This window comes from Borostomias antarcticus, assembly GCF_949987555.1.
Source record: "Borostomias antarcticus genome assembly, chromosome: 10".
Taxonomy (NCBI): domain Eukaryota; kingdom Metazoa; phylum Chordata; class Actinopteri; order Stomiiformes; family Stomiidae; genus Borostomias; species Borostomias antarcticus.
Genome location: NC_140243.1, coordinates 6563867 through 6581495, shown reverse-complemented (window position 1 = coordinate 6581495; position 17629 = coordinate 6563867). Strand labels below are relative to the sequence as shown.

At 44.1% G+C, this 17629-nt stretch overlaps 1 protein-coding gene across 1 annotated transcript; it reads left to right on the top strand.

Annotated features, from left to right (window-relative positions):
* Window positions 1–5702: 5702 nt before the first annotated feature.
* tm6sf2b (transmembrane 6 superfamily member 2b) lies at window positions 5703–14725 on the top strand (the record flags this gene model as incomplete). The annotated part of the gene is made up of 10 exons (XM_084443918.1): window positions 5703–5782; window positions 7853–7956; window positions 10150–10247; window positions 10356–10459; window positions 10588–10670; window positions 11215–11339; window positions 11592–11693; window positions 11870–11962; window positions 13510–13629; window positions 14489–14725. 10 exons carry the CDS (start codon window positions 5703–5705, stop codon window positions 14723–14725), a joined length of 1146 nt encoding a protein of 381 aa, XP_084300044.1.
* Between the last annotated feature and the right edge of the window lie 2904 nt (window positions 14726–17629).

Sequence of the window (17629 nt, the reverse complement as noted above, 5' to 3'; positions counted from 1 at the left end):
CATAACATCAAAACAAAAAGACTCCACAGATTTCCCAGGTCAGCAGTGGCCGAGTGGATAGTGCGCTGCCTATCACCGTGAAGATCATGAGTTCAATCCTTGGTGGACATACCAAGGTACCATGACGTACTAGTTACTTGGTGGTTTTATGTCAGTTATTGAATTTATGCGGTAGAGCCATCGGCCATAAATAAAAGAGCGTGGGTCATATTTGTTAATTATAGACCCTTTTACAGCCTAGTCAGCACAAGTATGCGCGCGCATTCTTGAAACAGCAGAGGAAGACAGACGAATTCGCCTGTGGCTACCATTAAGCCATTATTAAGCGTACGGACTGGACTGAGGACGTCATCAAAAATTCCCACGTTTGCCGTGCCCATTTTATATCAGGTAAGTTATTTTGACTACCTGGTTACGCTGGAATGTCTGGAAATGTAGAGTAATAGCGTTAGCTAGTGCTAGCTAACACACTAGCTAGTGTTAGCTAGCTAACTCAAGGCCCAGGGAGTCGGAGATACTGTGCACTTTCTCTTAAAGTGCTTTAGCTAAGATTAGCTACTACAAGCTAGCTAGTCCTTGTCAACAACCCTTGCCTCACAACGTACGTAGCTAAAATATTCACACAGCAAGCAAACTTGTCATCTAAAGCTATGCTACGTCAGCTGACTGGGACTGTCTCGTGACTAGCTAATGTAGCTAACCATATTGTGCCAGACAGCCAAAACAAGCGTCACATATAGAGGGTTTTCACGGCCGGCCATGTTGGAGGTAAACCAAACCTAAACCTAAGCTTAAGTAAGTCCTACTTAATTTCTTCTTAATTTGAGGCAGGTTCTTGGCTAGGAAAACAAGCATATCCACTCTGTCTTGAGCCAATCTAACACGCCTTGGGCTGCAGATCACTCCTGAGGTGCTAAACACTCGTTCAGAGGCACAGCTCGATGCTGAAATGCACAAGTATTTTCTCGCACATTGTGAGATGAGTGGTAGACTTCCTGCATTTAGCTTTCACCAGTCAAGTGGGTTTTCTTCTGCACCAATCTCCTCCATTTTGGTGTAGATTTCCAGCTCATTTTGTAGCCGCTGTGTATCGGTCAATCTCTCCCCAGCTCTGAGATCTCAGCTGCTTTCTCCCTTCTTCTTTGTTTTGATGCTGGAGAGAAGCCCTCGCATGTCAGTTTTGGCCCGCTTCTCTGGTGAGTCTACGGGTTGCTGCACCTCAGGCTCAGTGTGATGTCCGGAGGCCTGCTGCTGCGCTTGCTTGATGAGGGTTTCTTTCACCTCAGGCTCCATTGTCACAAAGGTGTGCTTGAAACGAGGATCGGGGAATGTGGCACAGTTCAGGGTGATCTGTAAATCTCGGTCTGCATATCGCTTCTGCTGATCCGCTGAAACCTTCTCCTTCATTTCACAGGCGAGGTTGCTATCAGCTTCAGAGGGGGCAAGGCAAGACAATATCTCCCACATGACCACCTGAACTACGGAGAGTGTGGGCTGTTGCTGTCCACTGAGGGCATCTGTGAACTGTCGCAGTGGGACAGTGGGACAGTGGATTATCATTGGATTCGTCTCAGCCTACATAATGTAGCTCACATTATTTTCAGGAGTTTGGAGTTGGAATGAGAGGACAACAAATTTCATTTCAAATTTAAACAGCTGTGCATGACGACGTGACAGCAGGTAGGCTGCACAACGGACGGCCATCATCTATTGCGTTTCCTTGCTGATCTGGTTTAAAACCAAAATAATTCCATATTAAACTTTTCGAGTTTTGTTTCTTCAATAATGTTAAATGTTATTGTGCGGACTCTGAGCTAGGGAACGCTTCTGCCATTACGATAGCCTACTGAGAAGACTGGCTCGCGCCCAGACATACAGATAACGGTAATATATTGTGACTGCAGAGATGCATGTGTGCGCGAGCCAGCACATTGGGAGCTGTCAACGGTGTCGCGAGCCAGTGACTGCGGAGATGTGTGCGCGAGGCAACAAATTGGGAGCTGCACAACGGTGTCGCGAGCCAGTCTTCTCATTAGCAGAAACCAGTGAATTTGGGAACCGAGATAACATTGTCCCCCTGCCGTGTTCAACGGTAGTACTGTTGTATGGAGCTTATAGCATAGTTGGCACCGTGACGTTTTGGCACCGCGGTAAACCGTTGGTACCGGTATATCGTGCAACACTAGTCCTGAGAGCACATGCAAAATAACAACGTATGGCTACTTTTAATGTGCATGTCTGTATGTTTAATAAAGCATTTAGGAAAAGTTTCAATCAAGACTTTAGTATTAACTATTCTGTTGAGTACTATGTTTACAATTGTTCATTCATGATGTTATTACAATTGATCTTTCAAGTCTGCCTCCACCTAGGTTACTTAGCTAAGAACCATTTTAATTACAATTTACTTCTAAGGGCAAATACTTTACTTTCATATCTTCATATCAATATAATATCAAGATCCTAGTAGATGTCCAAATAACCCACTGTGTCTTGGGTCTACTTATTCACCACCTAAAGGGAAGTGCAAAACAGCAAGTCATGACTTTTATCCAGAAACAAAAGTTGAACCCATTGCAGCAAAATAGCTAACATTACAGGAATCATCAGTGTAACTGCTTTAGCCACTGACCGCTACCATTAATGTTATGGAAGCTGCTGCTAGTTGTTGTGAGTCCATGAGCTAACTGGCTTTCCCACTCTCATTGTGCTGGATTAGCATTGGAAGCATTGGAACTGATGTGTCCAGGTGACAAGACCCATCTTTATTTATCAGACATTACCGTCCTACTAGTCCCGCACAAAAACAAGCCAGCCAACGCACATAAGCCAGGCTGGACCTGGCCTGGTTCTAAAATGGATTAGAATACTAACTACAACAAACAAAATGATTCATCCATGTATGGGTGTGATTGCCTATTGCATTACTCCATATTCAGCAATAGATTGAACAATTATCTGGAAGATATAGGGCTATTTAATTTCCTGTTAACTGACGAGCCTATATTTGATTTGATGTAAAACAACAGGAGCTGCATATGAGCTTCCTGGTTGCTTTTCTCATTTTGGCTCCATCCATCCTTCCTCAATGACTTATTGAACGACGTAACTGGAAGAGATCCAACTGTTTCCAGTCAACACAGCCACGGCCTTCCTGGTACAACAGTCCCCATTTTCCGAACACAGGGGGTGGAGAGAGAGGCACAAGGTGGGGCTCACATTCAGATAAATTGACAGGGGGGCAGACAAGATGGAGCACTGTATTGTCTTGTCAGACCTCTGAATATGGCCTATTATCAAAATTCAGCAATCAAAAGGCCCCTGCATTGATTGTGATATGAAAGGATGCACCTCTGTATCCAGATCGTCCAGATTCTCCAGTCTATTCCAGGTCCATTCTCCTGTGCTTGCTGCATGGGTTCTGAGAATTGCTATCCAGCACTACACTCATGCAACCATTCCTGCCTCTCTTCACTTCACTACAGTACTTGCACATGACCTTTGATTGCATTGCACATAGGATCTCAATGCACATAAACACAACACACACATATTGTATATAAACACATGGCACATACATAAACACATTGCACATCATTTTGTATTTGCCCTTTGCTTCCTGCACTACTATAGGGGAGACCGGGGTAAGTCAAGCCACTTTTCATATTCAGGATCACTACATGAAGGCAATTATAGTTTTTTTTGCTAACTAATATATCATAAGCATATATTTCAGGATATTGTGCATCCCTACAAACCATCAGAATCAGTTTGAATATAACAGTTTTGATATTATAGCATGTAAAAATAGAAGAGTGGTCTCGTGGCACAACTTACCCCATGTATGGAGTAAATTGAGCATAGGAGCGGGGTAAATTGAGTCATTTCCCTCCCTACTTCCTCTCCCACCTTCCTCCTCCCCTCCCCTCTTCTAAGACCCCCCCATACACCCCCACATCCTCCCCTCCCCTCCCCCTCTCTCTCCCTCCTTCCCTCCCTCCCTGGATTAAGATATTCCACAGTTAGACATTTATATATACTGAATGAAATCACAGTCACTTCTTCAAATCTGATTGTATTTTTATTCATTAAACACAATTCAACAAGTGGGCCTAGCTTTTCTTTTTCTTTTTTTTCTTTTCTTTGCATTTGAAACCATTTCAACATATGCCTGAGAATGTGTTAAAGTGCGGCTCAACTTGCCACTGCTACCACTCTGAAGTGGAATTGGTGTGGCATTATGGGCGGTCTCCTTTTAACCCTAATCTGAAATTGGAGGAAAATAGTAGGTCATTTAGAACATTTTACAAGGCCTTTATTTTGAAATGCCACATCAGAATGTCTTGAAAGTCTCTGGGTGACACTCTGAGGTGGTCTGAAGTGGAATTGGTGGGCCTTTATTTGTTACTTCACATCAGAATGTCCTTTCACTTTCTGAATGAAACCATAGTTGACTCCACAAAAAATGAACGCAACGGCGGAAACCTTATTCAGTTCTTCCATGGGAAAAAGTGCTTTACCTTTAATAGAAATAGTAATAGCAATAGTATATATGAAAACCTACCTGGCAAAAATAAATCTGATTCTGATTTGTCTGTCCTCTAAAGAAATAATAGCCTAATAGCCTACAAAGATGCAGGAATTTGCAGATTATACATGTGGTAGCCTACAAGTGACCCCTTTAACCAAGGCAGGTTATTCAACAACTTGTGACGCAGGTGCTAGCGCCAATAGTTTATATAGAACAACTAGGCTAAAACAAGACACTTTCATTACCAATTGCCTACTCCCAACTGTGACTGTGAGATTCAGGTGCATGTCCTCCTGCAGAGTTCTGGATAGTTTCAGACTGACATGGGCTAGGCCTATATATCAAAAAATACTTTCCGGAAAAAAAGAACAAAAATACTAATTAGTATTCATGTTCCTCACAGTTGCACAAATATGTTATGTTTTTGGATGTACCGCCCCCTGCTGGAGAAAACTTGCTATGTTTGTGACCCAGCTCACACTACGCAAAATGTTTAGGTAATAAGTGATAAATACGGTGAATTGATAATTTAATTCAATCATATATAGCCTATCTAATGCACAAATTGCATGTCTTATATGTTTCACATGTTTATAGACTACTACAAACTGAACACAATGCCCATCATGTATGCCTACTTAAATTAGGTCAATATAAAATATGAAATAATTAATGTGGAATCTTTTCATACTGATAATTGCAAAACACAATTCATTGTGGGTTCAAGTAGGGCCTAAACCGTTAAAGATAAAGTGGACCACATCTAATGCAAATTATGCAAATCTCTGACAAAACCTATAGGCCTAGTTGCATAACTTGCCCCCAAAGCTGCTTTTGTCTCCATCATTAGGCCTACTCTCCCTGTAAATGCTGTGACTGCCCCAGGACAGCCACCATTTCATGAATCCACCCAAAGAGTAGCCAGACGGTAAGAGTTCATTGTGTTTTTTCTTCAAATGAGTGTTATTGTATATACTTTCCATGATTCATCTAATATAGACCCATATTAATATTAACAATATCTAGCCTATATTTCTGGCATTAAATCATTTTTTATTGATTATTAAAACCAATCTATACAATCACTACGCTCGGATAACCAAATTGTAGCGTACTTTGCTTCTTTTCACAGAGGTTTAGATTCCCAGGGACCTTATATTCGATTGAAGAGATGGAAGTATTTGTTTTCTTATTTTCCCTGACGGCTCTCGGGGTCCTCTATACTATGAACAACGTGCCAGAGTTGCAAGAGTAAGTCTTTCTTCTTATTACGGTACTAATCAAGTAGCTTATTTAGCTCATCTTTTTACAGTTGCCTTGACATTTATCCATAATTTCTAATTTAGGATGAAGACACTCAAATATAACTGAATCCGTATAGGCGATGCTGTTTTTTTCCCTCCCCCGAGCATTAATTCGGAACATCCTCTCTTTTTCATCGCTTGAGGGCGCTATAAGCTCATGAGTGCCAGCTAAAAATGTACCCATAAATCCTGGACAAATCTTTAACCATGTCGAAACAAGTATTGTTCTTTGTGAGTTAAGTTAGTATTAGCCAACTCCAACTTTCATCGTCTAAAACCCTTGATGGTGATGGGGAAACAGCCTAGATTAGGCGTCGTGGAATGAATAGGGTAGCCGCATTCCATGCAGGTCATGGGAGAGAGCCTAAACATGAAGCGTTTCATTGTGTTGTGGTTCTTAATGTTGGTCTGGAGTTATTGACTAGATATATTTTTTCTATAACAAGAAAAATATAAAGCAAGAATTGTAGACTTATTTGATTTGTAAAGGTTAACTGCCTCTTGATCTTGAAAAATGTAGCCTATTGTAGAAGCAGGTTGAACACCAACAGTGATACAGAGGGATAGTTGTGGATGCAGCCCTCTGCCCTTCTGTCATATTTTTAATTTAAGCACACATACTCCTCCTTTGTGAATATATCTGCTGGCACTCTGTTGACTGTATGGACACTGACAATACAAGCGATAAATTGCTCATATTATGTGTTGTTTTGTACAGCTTCGCAAACAAAGTGTTGTGTGCATGAATCTTCTTCGCTGGTGCAGCTGAGGGGCTTCCCGTTGGCCCACACATATTGTACATTTGGAGAGGAATTGATGTTGTTTACACAGGGATGCCACAAGCACATTCATCGCTTGCGCAGTGATTGTAACCTCTGACATACATGGAGGCTGTGGTGACCCTACATGACCCTGCCTGCTTCCTCATCTGCCTAGAACTCACTATGACTTCCTTGGCCTAGACGTATTTAGTTGGTCCAGTTGTGGGCTGGAGCTGGAACACCATGGGGAGTCTAACATGTATGTAACCCCTGCTTCATAAACACAGTAATGTAAGGGGGTGGTAGGTAGACCTGCTGCAGTGCACTGCTCAACCCAGACACCTGGGCAGGATATTTAAACAGAACTGTCACGGAGAGGTAGACACCACGCTTCATGCTGTCATCACACCTTCAGTGTCATGGCGACCGACACCTGAAGCTGAAATGTCTTTTGTGCTTCTCTGTACTTTTAAAATGAGCAATCTCATCTCCACTTTCCTACTGACATCTCAGCAGCCACCTCTCCTGGAGTCCCCGCCAGACCCCTCCCAGTCCCACACACACACACACACACACACACACACACACACACACACACACACATACACACACACTCTGGGTCCCTGTGCGCCTGTCACGTAGTCTCACAGCCCAGCATCATTCCTCTTGCTACTCTGGGTGTTGGCATAATTATCGTTTACTGTGTCCGCCCATTCATCACACTCACTAATGTAGCAGTGTAGAGGAGACTCACAAATTTACAGAAACTAATTAGGGAGGAGAATGAGGCAGAAAATCACAGGGAGATTGCTCTTTAAAAGTACACAGTAGAAGTTGAGACGATGTGTTATGAATTTTGAATAATATAACTACGGAATGTTCTTAAAGGAATAGTTTGGTATTTAGCATTATAAGCCCTGTTATAAGGTTATTTATGATCATATACAACGGTTCACTCTTGAGATATTAGTGCTCATTGCTCATGTCACAGCTAAGTACTTTGCACAGTGGGTCTCTATGGGTGTATATATATATATGCCCATAAAGATCTATTAAATGATTAGCTGAGACCTAGCTGTGACATGAGCAACGAGCACTAATATCTCAATATTTTTATACGGACCGTTGTATAAAGCTGTACATGATGGTAAATGTCTTTATAACAGTGATTATGATGCTAAACACCAACCAACTTTAAAATAAGTGTCCCCTCTCTCTCTCTCTCTCTCTCTCTCTCTCTCTCTCTCTCTCTGCAGGCCTTATGTCATCCTCTATGTTGGTGCTGCGGTGTTGCTGGTCGTGCTCCTGCTGTACATCCTGATCACATGGCGCAACCCACCCAAAGACCTTTTATTCTTTGGTATTGTGTGACCACTCATTTCATCACACCAATCCCATACTACACATTCCAAAGCCCACTGTGAATGTGAACTGTGTTGAAAGGTCATATACCACTACTGGTCCACTACTAGGCTACTACCACTGTTCACATTGGGGATCACTCTAGTGCACTTGTAAGATTTACAGAACTTTCCTGCCCTGACGTGAGTCACATGAATTGCTTTCATTGTGTCCACTGATACATAAAAAAGCTCAACCTAAAAGCTTCTTACATTGATCGGGATCAGAAGCTAAGCTGGAACTCAGACTAGTATTGTATCTTTGAATCATGAATGACGTGGACAAGAGCAACAACAAATTGGTCTCTTACAACACAAGTTCTACAGTAGCGATTAGAAACATGACACATACAGGTAAGGCTAGGGGCATGTGAACAGAACTATACCTCATCAGTACCGGGTTTCTCAACTCAACTCAAATGGTTATATTATGTAGTGGCACTATATCCTCATTCTAGACAAGACATATAAACATGAGGATAGATTTAATCTCCCAAAAATATACTGGGAATGCAAAATATCCATTACCAGCCATATCTCCTCCTGTGTGCATGGGGCCCATGGCGATGCCACTGTTCCACCGAGCACGGAGGTTATTCGGGCCCTCAGGGATCAGCCTCAGAGTGGTCTCTTGCTCCTCGCCGTAATACAGAACCATAATCCCCCTCCTATCTACCCTGCTAGACCAGGGAGATAAACCTGGCCCTGCAGAAGATTACTGGGCCACAGGTAGAGACAGGGAGTGTGTGTGGGAGTGTGTCTCACTATCTGTGCGTTTATCTGGGGACAGTAGAGAGTGAGGTGAGACAGAGGGGATGAGTTGCAGCTGTCGGAGCCCTGCTATCAGTGAGAGAGCCCCCCCTCAGATATACATTATCTGTGTGTGTCAATACAAGGACATTTGCCAATGTAGAGACAGACCTTAATCCTGAAATACAGATAGTCCCATTGTAAATCTTCAGTATTACAGTGGTGAGAAACAGAACTTTATAACAGAACTTTACAACAAAATGGAACAGTATTGTCGAAGCCCACTGTAAATGTACACATTTGACTCTGATGCTGTGTAATGTAATGGATAGATATGGTATTCAAAAGACCGGTATACAGACATTTTGCAACTGTAAATGAACAAGTGCATTGTCGGGTTATAGAAGCAGACATAAATCTGTGGTTTCAATGGCAAGTGACCATAGGCAGGAGGCGAAAGGCTGTGTGTATAGCGACATGTAACTGGTGTATCTGTGCTCCTCTCTCTGGGTATTCTCAGCCCTTTTCATCCTCTGCCACTTGTTAGGCGTCTCCCAGGTCTGGCGTAGGGAGCTGCGGCCGCAGGCCCACACCTCTGTGTTTCAGAAAGGGGCCCTAGCTTTCAGCACAGCTGTGCTCTTAACCTGAGGAAAACTCAGCCTACAGCTCCCAATATAAATCTCTCTCCTATCCTTTCAGCTAGAGGACATCATTATCTCTCTCCACAGCCCAGGAAATCAATAGCTGGTTGGTTGGAGGGAAATATTTTAACCTCTGATAGATGGAGATGGGTGAGACTGAGGGGGAGAAATTAGGAGAGAGAGAGAGAGAGAAGGAGAGAGAAAGAGAGAGAAAGAGAGAGAGAGGAGAGTATTACCAGCTCTTGAGGCTTTTTATTTTTTATTATTTTACCTACCATCTGTTTAGGTTCACTACAGGAAGTGAATCACGGTTCAATTCATCACTTGAAAGAGGCAAACAAAGCACTTTGTTTAATTACATTGAGGGCAGAGCTTTTCTTTCTATCAAAATCACAATGGCAGTTGAATGTTCCATCACAGAGCTGTTCAGCATCTTGAGGTTTCTGAATTCCACATCAAATTGAATGATGGCCTTTGTATGTGGGAAGCTGACATTTTTACTAAACGCAATCAGTGTGTGCTAATCACAAAACACTTTGAAATTACAGAAGTGGCACATTAATCCAAGTAATTTTATTGCGCAAATGTGTAATTGAGGCATTTACATTAAATGGCCTTGTTAACTCGCTTTAGAAATGAACTTGTTTAACACAATATATATTTTTCTCTCTCTCTCTCTCTCTCTCTCTCTCTCTCTCTCTCTCACACCCATTTTAATATGAAACTGTACTGAAATACTGACCGCTTGTATTTTCTCTGCAGGGTTTGCTGTGTTTTCCTTCACATGTATCATTGACCTGACCAGTGCCTTGGAATACGATGGCTGGATCTCCGGATTCATGGAATTTTACCAGAAAACGGTCAGTTTTACAAAGTCATCTATCACTTGTGCCAATTAGGTGCCCTTGTTCAAAGCACCTCACAGCAGCATAACTGCAGCAACAGCAGAGTTTATCATCATGTTACAGGGAGAGCCGTACCTGGGCACAGCTTACGCCATCATGATGTGCTACTGGGATGGAATAGTCCACTTCATCATGTACCTGGTCATGATCTCTCGCATCACTGAGAGGTGGGTTCTGTGTCACCCGGGCCTTCAGGTCAGATCAGTGGTTTGGTGACCACACCCGTGATGAGTAATCCTGCTTGGCGAGCCGAGGTTCTGTGCTTTAGTTTGTCCATTGTGTTTTCTTCCCCTAGGAAGAACTATCGCAACATGGGTCTCTTCTGGGCTGGCTCGTTGCTTGCCAACATGAGTGTCTTTGTAATCGGGATCGTTGTAGGTGAGCCCCACCTCCTCCCCACTGTGAGACTGGAGTTTGTGGCTGACTGCACTGCCTTGTAGCATCAGTGTCACAGTTTAGACTTGCCAATAGAATGCACAACACGTTTGCCTCCGGGATTCAATGAACAAAGCAAAAATAGACTCAAAGCATTTGTTGTTGTCTGGAGTTTCAGCATCAACCCCCTGGTAATATGTCCCCTTTGATTTGTTTCTAAGTTGTATCTTTGCTCAGATCGTACCATGGGGAGTGTAATTGCCACCTTATTGAAGTTAATTACTTTAATCCTGGATTTAGATTAGTGAGAATGAAGACTCTAAAGGTCCTAATTTGTGTGATCCTCCTTTGGGGTGCAGGTCTCATGAATTTATCATGTGTGAACCTTTTGAAAGTGTGTCAACTTTTAACACGGTTAAAAATAGACTGCTCTACTTCAGTAAGTATCCAACTACTCATTGTTCTAGAATCCAGTGGATGAACTTCTCTCCCTCTCTATGTCTCTCTCCCTCTCTCTCTCTGTCTCTCTCTCTCTCTTTCCTGGCAGGTGAATATGGGTCAGACATCCGCCCTGCCTTCTGGCTCAACGTGCCATTCCTATTGGTGCCCGTATGGGGGGCAATCACCCTCTTCATCAGACCCAAGCACACGCAGCTCACCGGGGGATACAATGTGAGAGCGGGCCAAGGCCAATCGGCTACATGATTCTTTAATCTCCTTAATCTGAGGTCGCATTAAAGAACGACGTGTTGTACGTTAGCCGTTTGTCAGCATTTCACACCCTTCGAGTGAAAAAGTGGATTCCTTTTCCCCCCACCATCCCTGTTTCATTTCCTCTTCCGCTGTGTCCATAGTGGATGGAGACAAGACAAGGAAAAGACGTTTCTCCAGACTATTGAAGCTCACCCATCTCTCCCTCCACAGGCCATGTTTGCCCAGTCCTTTAAGCTGATCTGGCGCCCCCAGGACATGTTGCTGGTGCTTCTGGCACTCGCTGCCATGGCCTTCACCATCTTCAGGGGCATGGTGAGACTAGTCTCTACGCTTACGTTCGCTATTGCTGCCGAGCTTTCAATATATAGGCAGGGCCTTATGGCAAGAACTGTGATATGTAGTAACTTGTGCATATCCATACACACAGAGTGTAATAAGATCAGAGACAGACAGTTGAACCTTCCCTCCTCCTGTGTCTCTCTGTGCAGGTGGCCCTTGATGCCCCCCTAGAGGCCTGCTCCGTCTACCTCAAGCAGTACGAGCCCTACCTGAAGGATCCTGTAGGCTACCCCCGGGTGATGGTGGGTAATTTAGACATCAGGCATGCTTCACTGTAGCGTCAGAGGTATTCCTTGATACAGTAGTCTCCCACAGCTCTGTTTTAAATGGCACATAATGGGCTAGCCAGCCCTGATCAGGGAGATCACACTGGCAGCCGCTCTGAACACTGTCTGTATCCCACCTCTGAAGCCATGTATCTCACAGAGCTGGAAGCCAAGACATTTTTCATCGTTAGGGCAACAAGGAGTCGGGGTTGCGAGGCCAGTCGGGCTTTGTGGGTCTGGAACTACGCTGTGGTGATTGGTCAACTACTCTGTGGTGATTGGTCAACTACGCTGTGGTGATTGGTCAACTACGCTGTGGTGATTGGTCAACTAGTCTGTGGTGATTGGTCAACTACGCTGTGGTGATTGGTCAACTACTCTGTGGTGATTGGTCAACTACGCTGTGGTGATTGGTCAACTACGCTGTGGTCAGTCACAGCCGTTAGATTCTTTTCATCTGCAAGTGTTTTTTCTTCTCCTGTCTCGTTTCGTTACGGTTCTTATCCCAGTCAATAGGTTATCAAAAGACCTTGTTGTGGCTTTGAGTAGCGGCACAATGACGGCTCATCGATCAGGGAGCTGCATGCTGAGCAGTTGATAAGATAATCCTCCTTGAGGCCCCCATCAGCATCACAGTAGGTGGTTGGTGTTTGTGTATGCATGTGTGTGTGTGTATGCATGTGTGTGTGTGTGTGTGTCTGTGTATGTGTGTGTGTGTGTGTGTGTGTGTGTGTAGTGGCATGTCTGTGTGCATTCCAATGCAGTGTAAATGTGTAAAATGTCTGTGTAAATGTGTAAAATGTTTTCTTTGTGTGCGTGTGTATGAATGAATGAATGAATGAATGTGTTTGAGTGATCTAGTGTGTGTGTGTTTCTTTGTGTGTGTGTGTGTGTCTGCTTGAGGAGATTTCTCAGGGTTGCACTGCTCTTGCGTTGACCGACCTTTTTAATCATTGACGGTGATAAACCACGGCCGACAGACAGTTGACCTGGCGCAGACACAAGAGACACTCCTACACACAAAGACTGAAGGGCATATGTGATTGGTTCTCAGCTTCTGGGTTCAGTTCATTAGGATTCATCAGCATCACAGAGCCAGAGTAGAAGGCACTGTTCAAAGGTTCAATTTAATACCATTATTTCTGCAGTAAACTGACTTTCATTCTCTAAATATTTTCAGCTGTAGTGCAAGTGAGAGTCGCTTTTATGACCCCTGTACGTGTGCACTGCAGTTTGGCTCTTAGGTGTGTGACGGTGTGTGTGTCAGTGTGTGCTCCAGTGTCTCAGTGTGTGAGTTTGGGAGTGTGTGCTGTCCACACAGCCAGCAGTAGTGCTGGTCATCAGTATTCTATATGAGTGCCTGGGCAGCTGTGGTGTCCGGCCCTGGAGGAGACGAGGGTGACTGTATTAATTGTCCATCAGAGTGTTGGAGCCGCACGGTGGGACAGGGATGGTGAACTCACCCTGCTGAACTCTCTCTCTCTCTCTCTCTCTCTCTCTGTCGTACTCTGATGTTGACCTAGATGCTGTACTTCCTGTTCTACGGCGTGCCCATGCTGGGGGCGTTGGTGTACGGCCTCATCGAGCCGGGCTGCAACTGGGTCCCCGACCTCAGTGTGTTCCTCGCAGGCGCCATGGCCCAGGTTGGTTCATGGAGCTCAATCAAGAAACTCATGTATATTGGTTTAACCATTTATTAAATGAATGGCAATATATTTCAGTGGTTATCATTCACATGACGACCTTGATGGATATGAGTCACATGACCTGAGTTCTTATCAGTCATCTCAGCTGTTAAAGCCTGGTGGTTCACGTCTCTTTCTTCGTTATGGAGTTAGTGTAAGGCTTAGTCATATTACTGTACCACAACATCTTGTCTTCTCATTGAACAAAAATACATCGGACGTGTCATACTTTAAGAAGACCTCCCAGTGCCGTCCACGCTCATGATAACCAATCAGCACAGTCTAGAGTAGGCCTACTTCCTGTAACGAGAAGTGTGAAGCTGGAGCTTTATCTCGGCCCCGCTGGGATAATGGCGAGAGAGGAATCCATCAAGCAGCAGCCTGTGATGATCAAAGCTCTGTCCTGCAAAGACTAGTTTGCAGCGTCTCTCCGCCTCCACATAAGGGCAGGACGGCCTCGGGACCTGGCATCCCTAATCAAAAGACTCCGCTATCCAGCTAGCTACGATATCTGAGCAGCAGGACCTCTAGGCGCTATGTGCTAGCGTACGTATCACTGGCGCTGGATAGCAGCTACTAGCTAATGATAGGACTGCACAGAGAGTCTGTCAAAGTGCTGTAGGGCAGAAAGCCTTATTGAAGCAGCATTCATCAAGGACTTGGGTGGAAAATCAGAATGTGCCGTCAGCTGTAAAACATGTGGTAACTGAGCTAGCTGCCATAGCCACAGATCAAACCAGGAAGACATAATAAATGACAGACCATCCCCCCTTGTCTCTCTCTGTCTGTTTCTCTCTCTCTCTCTCTCTGACTCCAGTGCCAGTGGGCCCACATCGGAGGCTCCCTCCACCCGCGCACCTTGGACCCGTACCGTATCCCCGGAGATACCCTTCTGGTTGTCTTGGCTGCCAACCTGCTCTACGCGGCCGTGCCTCAGATGATCGCCATGCGCTGCACCGGGAACCCCTACTTCTTCCTCACAGTGTCCTCCTTCCCAGGCCAGACAGGGCTGCCCTTCAGCGAGGAGAAGGACACCAAGGTCAAGAGCTCTTGAACGGGAATCTTTAATTAAAAAAGTTATACTGCAGGAAGCGCTTTCCCCCATACAGCTTTTATGGAATACAGAGCTGTTGAGTGACAACCAAAAAGAAATCAACACTTTCTGTTTAGAAATATATTTGGTAGATTCTGAAAAAGGTGAAGAGGAGAGTAGAGTAGAGGATTCATTTTGCTATAAAGGACGAGTGCAGGTCTCTGAGTGCTGCTCATTTGGTAGCTGCCACTTTTGATCAGCGGGAGGTGATTGGCAAGTGAGTCGTGCTTTGTTGTGGTGGCCGCATATATCACTCAACACAACAGCCCTCACGGGAGACTCAGTGACACACTCATCATTAAAGGGGTTGCCGCATTTGCCTGCCTGCGTGCTACTTTCAAAGGAAGGAGGTATATGATGTATAGGAGCTATATGTATAAAAGGTATATGATGTATAGGAGGTATATGATGTATAGAAGGTATATGATGAATAGAAGGTATATGATGTATAGAAGGTATATGATGTATAGAAGGTATATGATGTATAGAATGTATATGATGAATAGAAAGTATATGATGTATAGAAGGTATATGATGTCTAGAAGGACACTGCTGTTTGTGTATGTCTTGCTCCCCTCTGTGCTAATGTGTCCAGATAAACCTCCTCCTTCCTCCATCTCTCTCTCCCTTTCCTTCCCTCCCTACGTGCGATGCCACTGTATTCTATTCTCTGTGTGGGTACCCTAGTAAACTTTCCCCCTTCCTTGCTCTTATGCCGATATAAAAAAATATTAAATGAATACCCCTGGGATTTAGTGTGGATGTTGTTTTTTTCTGACATACAAAAGGCACTTATTCTAAAACAGGAATATATGTGTCACAAATAAAGCAGTTATTGAGCTACAACAACGAAAATGATAGGCTAGGAATTCAACACTGCATACTGAATCATATCCACTCTCTGTTAAAGTAAAAAAAAAGAAGACTCTTAAAGTTGATATACCTCTAATTGGAAGTCAGACGTTCAAGCATGTATTGCATTTGTAGCGTTTTTAGATCAAGTGTGATTGAATAAGTGGTTTTACTCTATTAACTTCGGTACCCTCAACTACAACACTAAACACCCACGCAAGTAATAAAACAGACGACTGAAAGCCTAAAGATAAATGTGGAATAAAACAGCCCTGTAGAACCCCATCTCATTAATAACTGAGAGGTCCTCATCTAACATTACCATACCTGTCAGAACGACACACACACACACACACACAATGTGCACAAGCACATAGGCTACAGTATCATACACATACACACACACACACACACACACACACACACACACACACACACACACACACACACACACACACACACACACACACACACAAACACAAGCTAATCTAATTCATTCTCACTCAGCATCTTTTTTCATGCTAATGTATAGCAACGTAGAGTGGTCTGCTTGCACATGCAAGCAGTGCACTCTCTTTCTCTCATCTCTCTCTCTCTCTGCCTATGTGACAGACCTTCTAAATCAAATCTGGACTTCCAGAACAGCCTCATCCATGATGGGGGCCGCTGGGGAGACTCTGCTGCAGATGTCTGCTCCTGCTCAGCTGGGCTGCAGCTTAGCTCCAGAGAGAACTCTGCTCTGCTGCCCCAGCTTCCTGAACCACAGCCGCAGGGCCATTCACACTCTGCATGCAGGTTCAGTCTGTACCAGCCTCAGTGGGACTCTTGGAGAGCTACAGTACGGTAATAATCTGATGGCAATAGAGTGAGAGAAAACATAGACATGACCAGTCAATGGGTCAGGGCTGTCTCCATTTGAAATTCTGGTTTATATTTGCTGTAGCTTACTTTAAATTCTCAGCATAGTTGTTCCAAGAGACTGATTTTAACAAGTGTCAGGGTCAATAGGCCTATGTCTTAACAGTGGGCTGGTAGCCTATTGTTCTTGCCCGCCATAGGAATACTTGTTTTCACCTGCGTTTATTTGGAGGGTTGGCTGTGGTTGGCTTTGCAGGTTGCTGCCAAATACACGCTTGTCTACGCCTAGGCCGACGCTGGTACAGAAAGTGCAGCACGTAGGCTATAGAAATCATAGGCTATCTCTGTCCGAAACGCAGCAAGGATGCAGTTAGTTCCATAAATGTTTGGACGCTAACACAATTTTCATCATTTTGGCTCTGTACACCACAATGGATTTGAAATGAAACATTCAACATGTGCTTTAAGTGCAGACTTTCAGCTGTAATTTATGGGTATTTACATCCAGCCAATGACAGCCTGGAGGCTGGAACCCATAGACATCACCAGATGTGGGTGATGCTCTGTCAGGCCTCTACTGCAACTGTCTTTGGACGGTTTCCGGTTTCAGTTTTTTCTTGTCAAGTGAAATGCATGCTCAGTTGGATTCAGGTCAGGTGATTGACTTGGCCTTTGCAGAACATTCAGCTTCTTTGCCTTGAAAAACTCTTTGGTTGCTTTCGCAGTATGCTTCGGGTCATTGTCCATCTGCACTGTGAAGTGCCGTCCAAAGAGTTCTGAAGCATTTGGCTGAATATGAGCAGATAATATTGCCCAAAACACTTCAGAATGTACCCTGCTGCTTTTGTCAGCATTCATATCATCAATAAATACAAGGGAACCAGTTCCATTGGCAGCCATACATGCCAATGCCATAACACTACCACCATCATGCTTCACTGATGAGGTGGTATGCTTTGGATCATAAGCAGTTCCTTCCCTTCTCCATACTCTTCCCACCATTCTGGTAAAAGTTGATCTTTGTCTCATCTGTCCATAGGATGTTGTTCCAGAACTGTATAGTTTAAAAAAATGTTTTGGCAAACTCTGGTCTTCCTGTTTTTGAAGCTCACCTATGGTTTACATCTTGTGGTGAACCCTCTATATCTGGTGAAG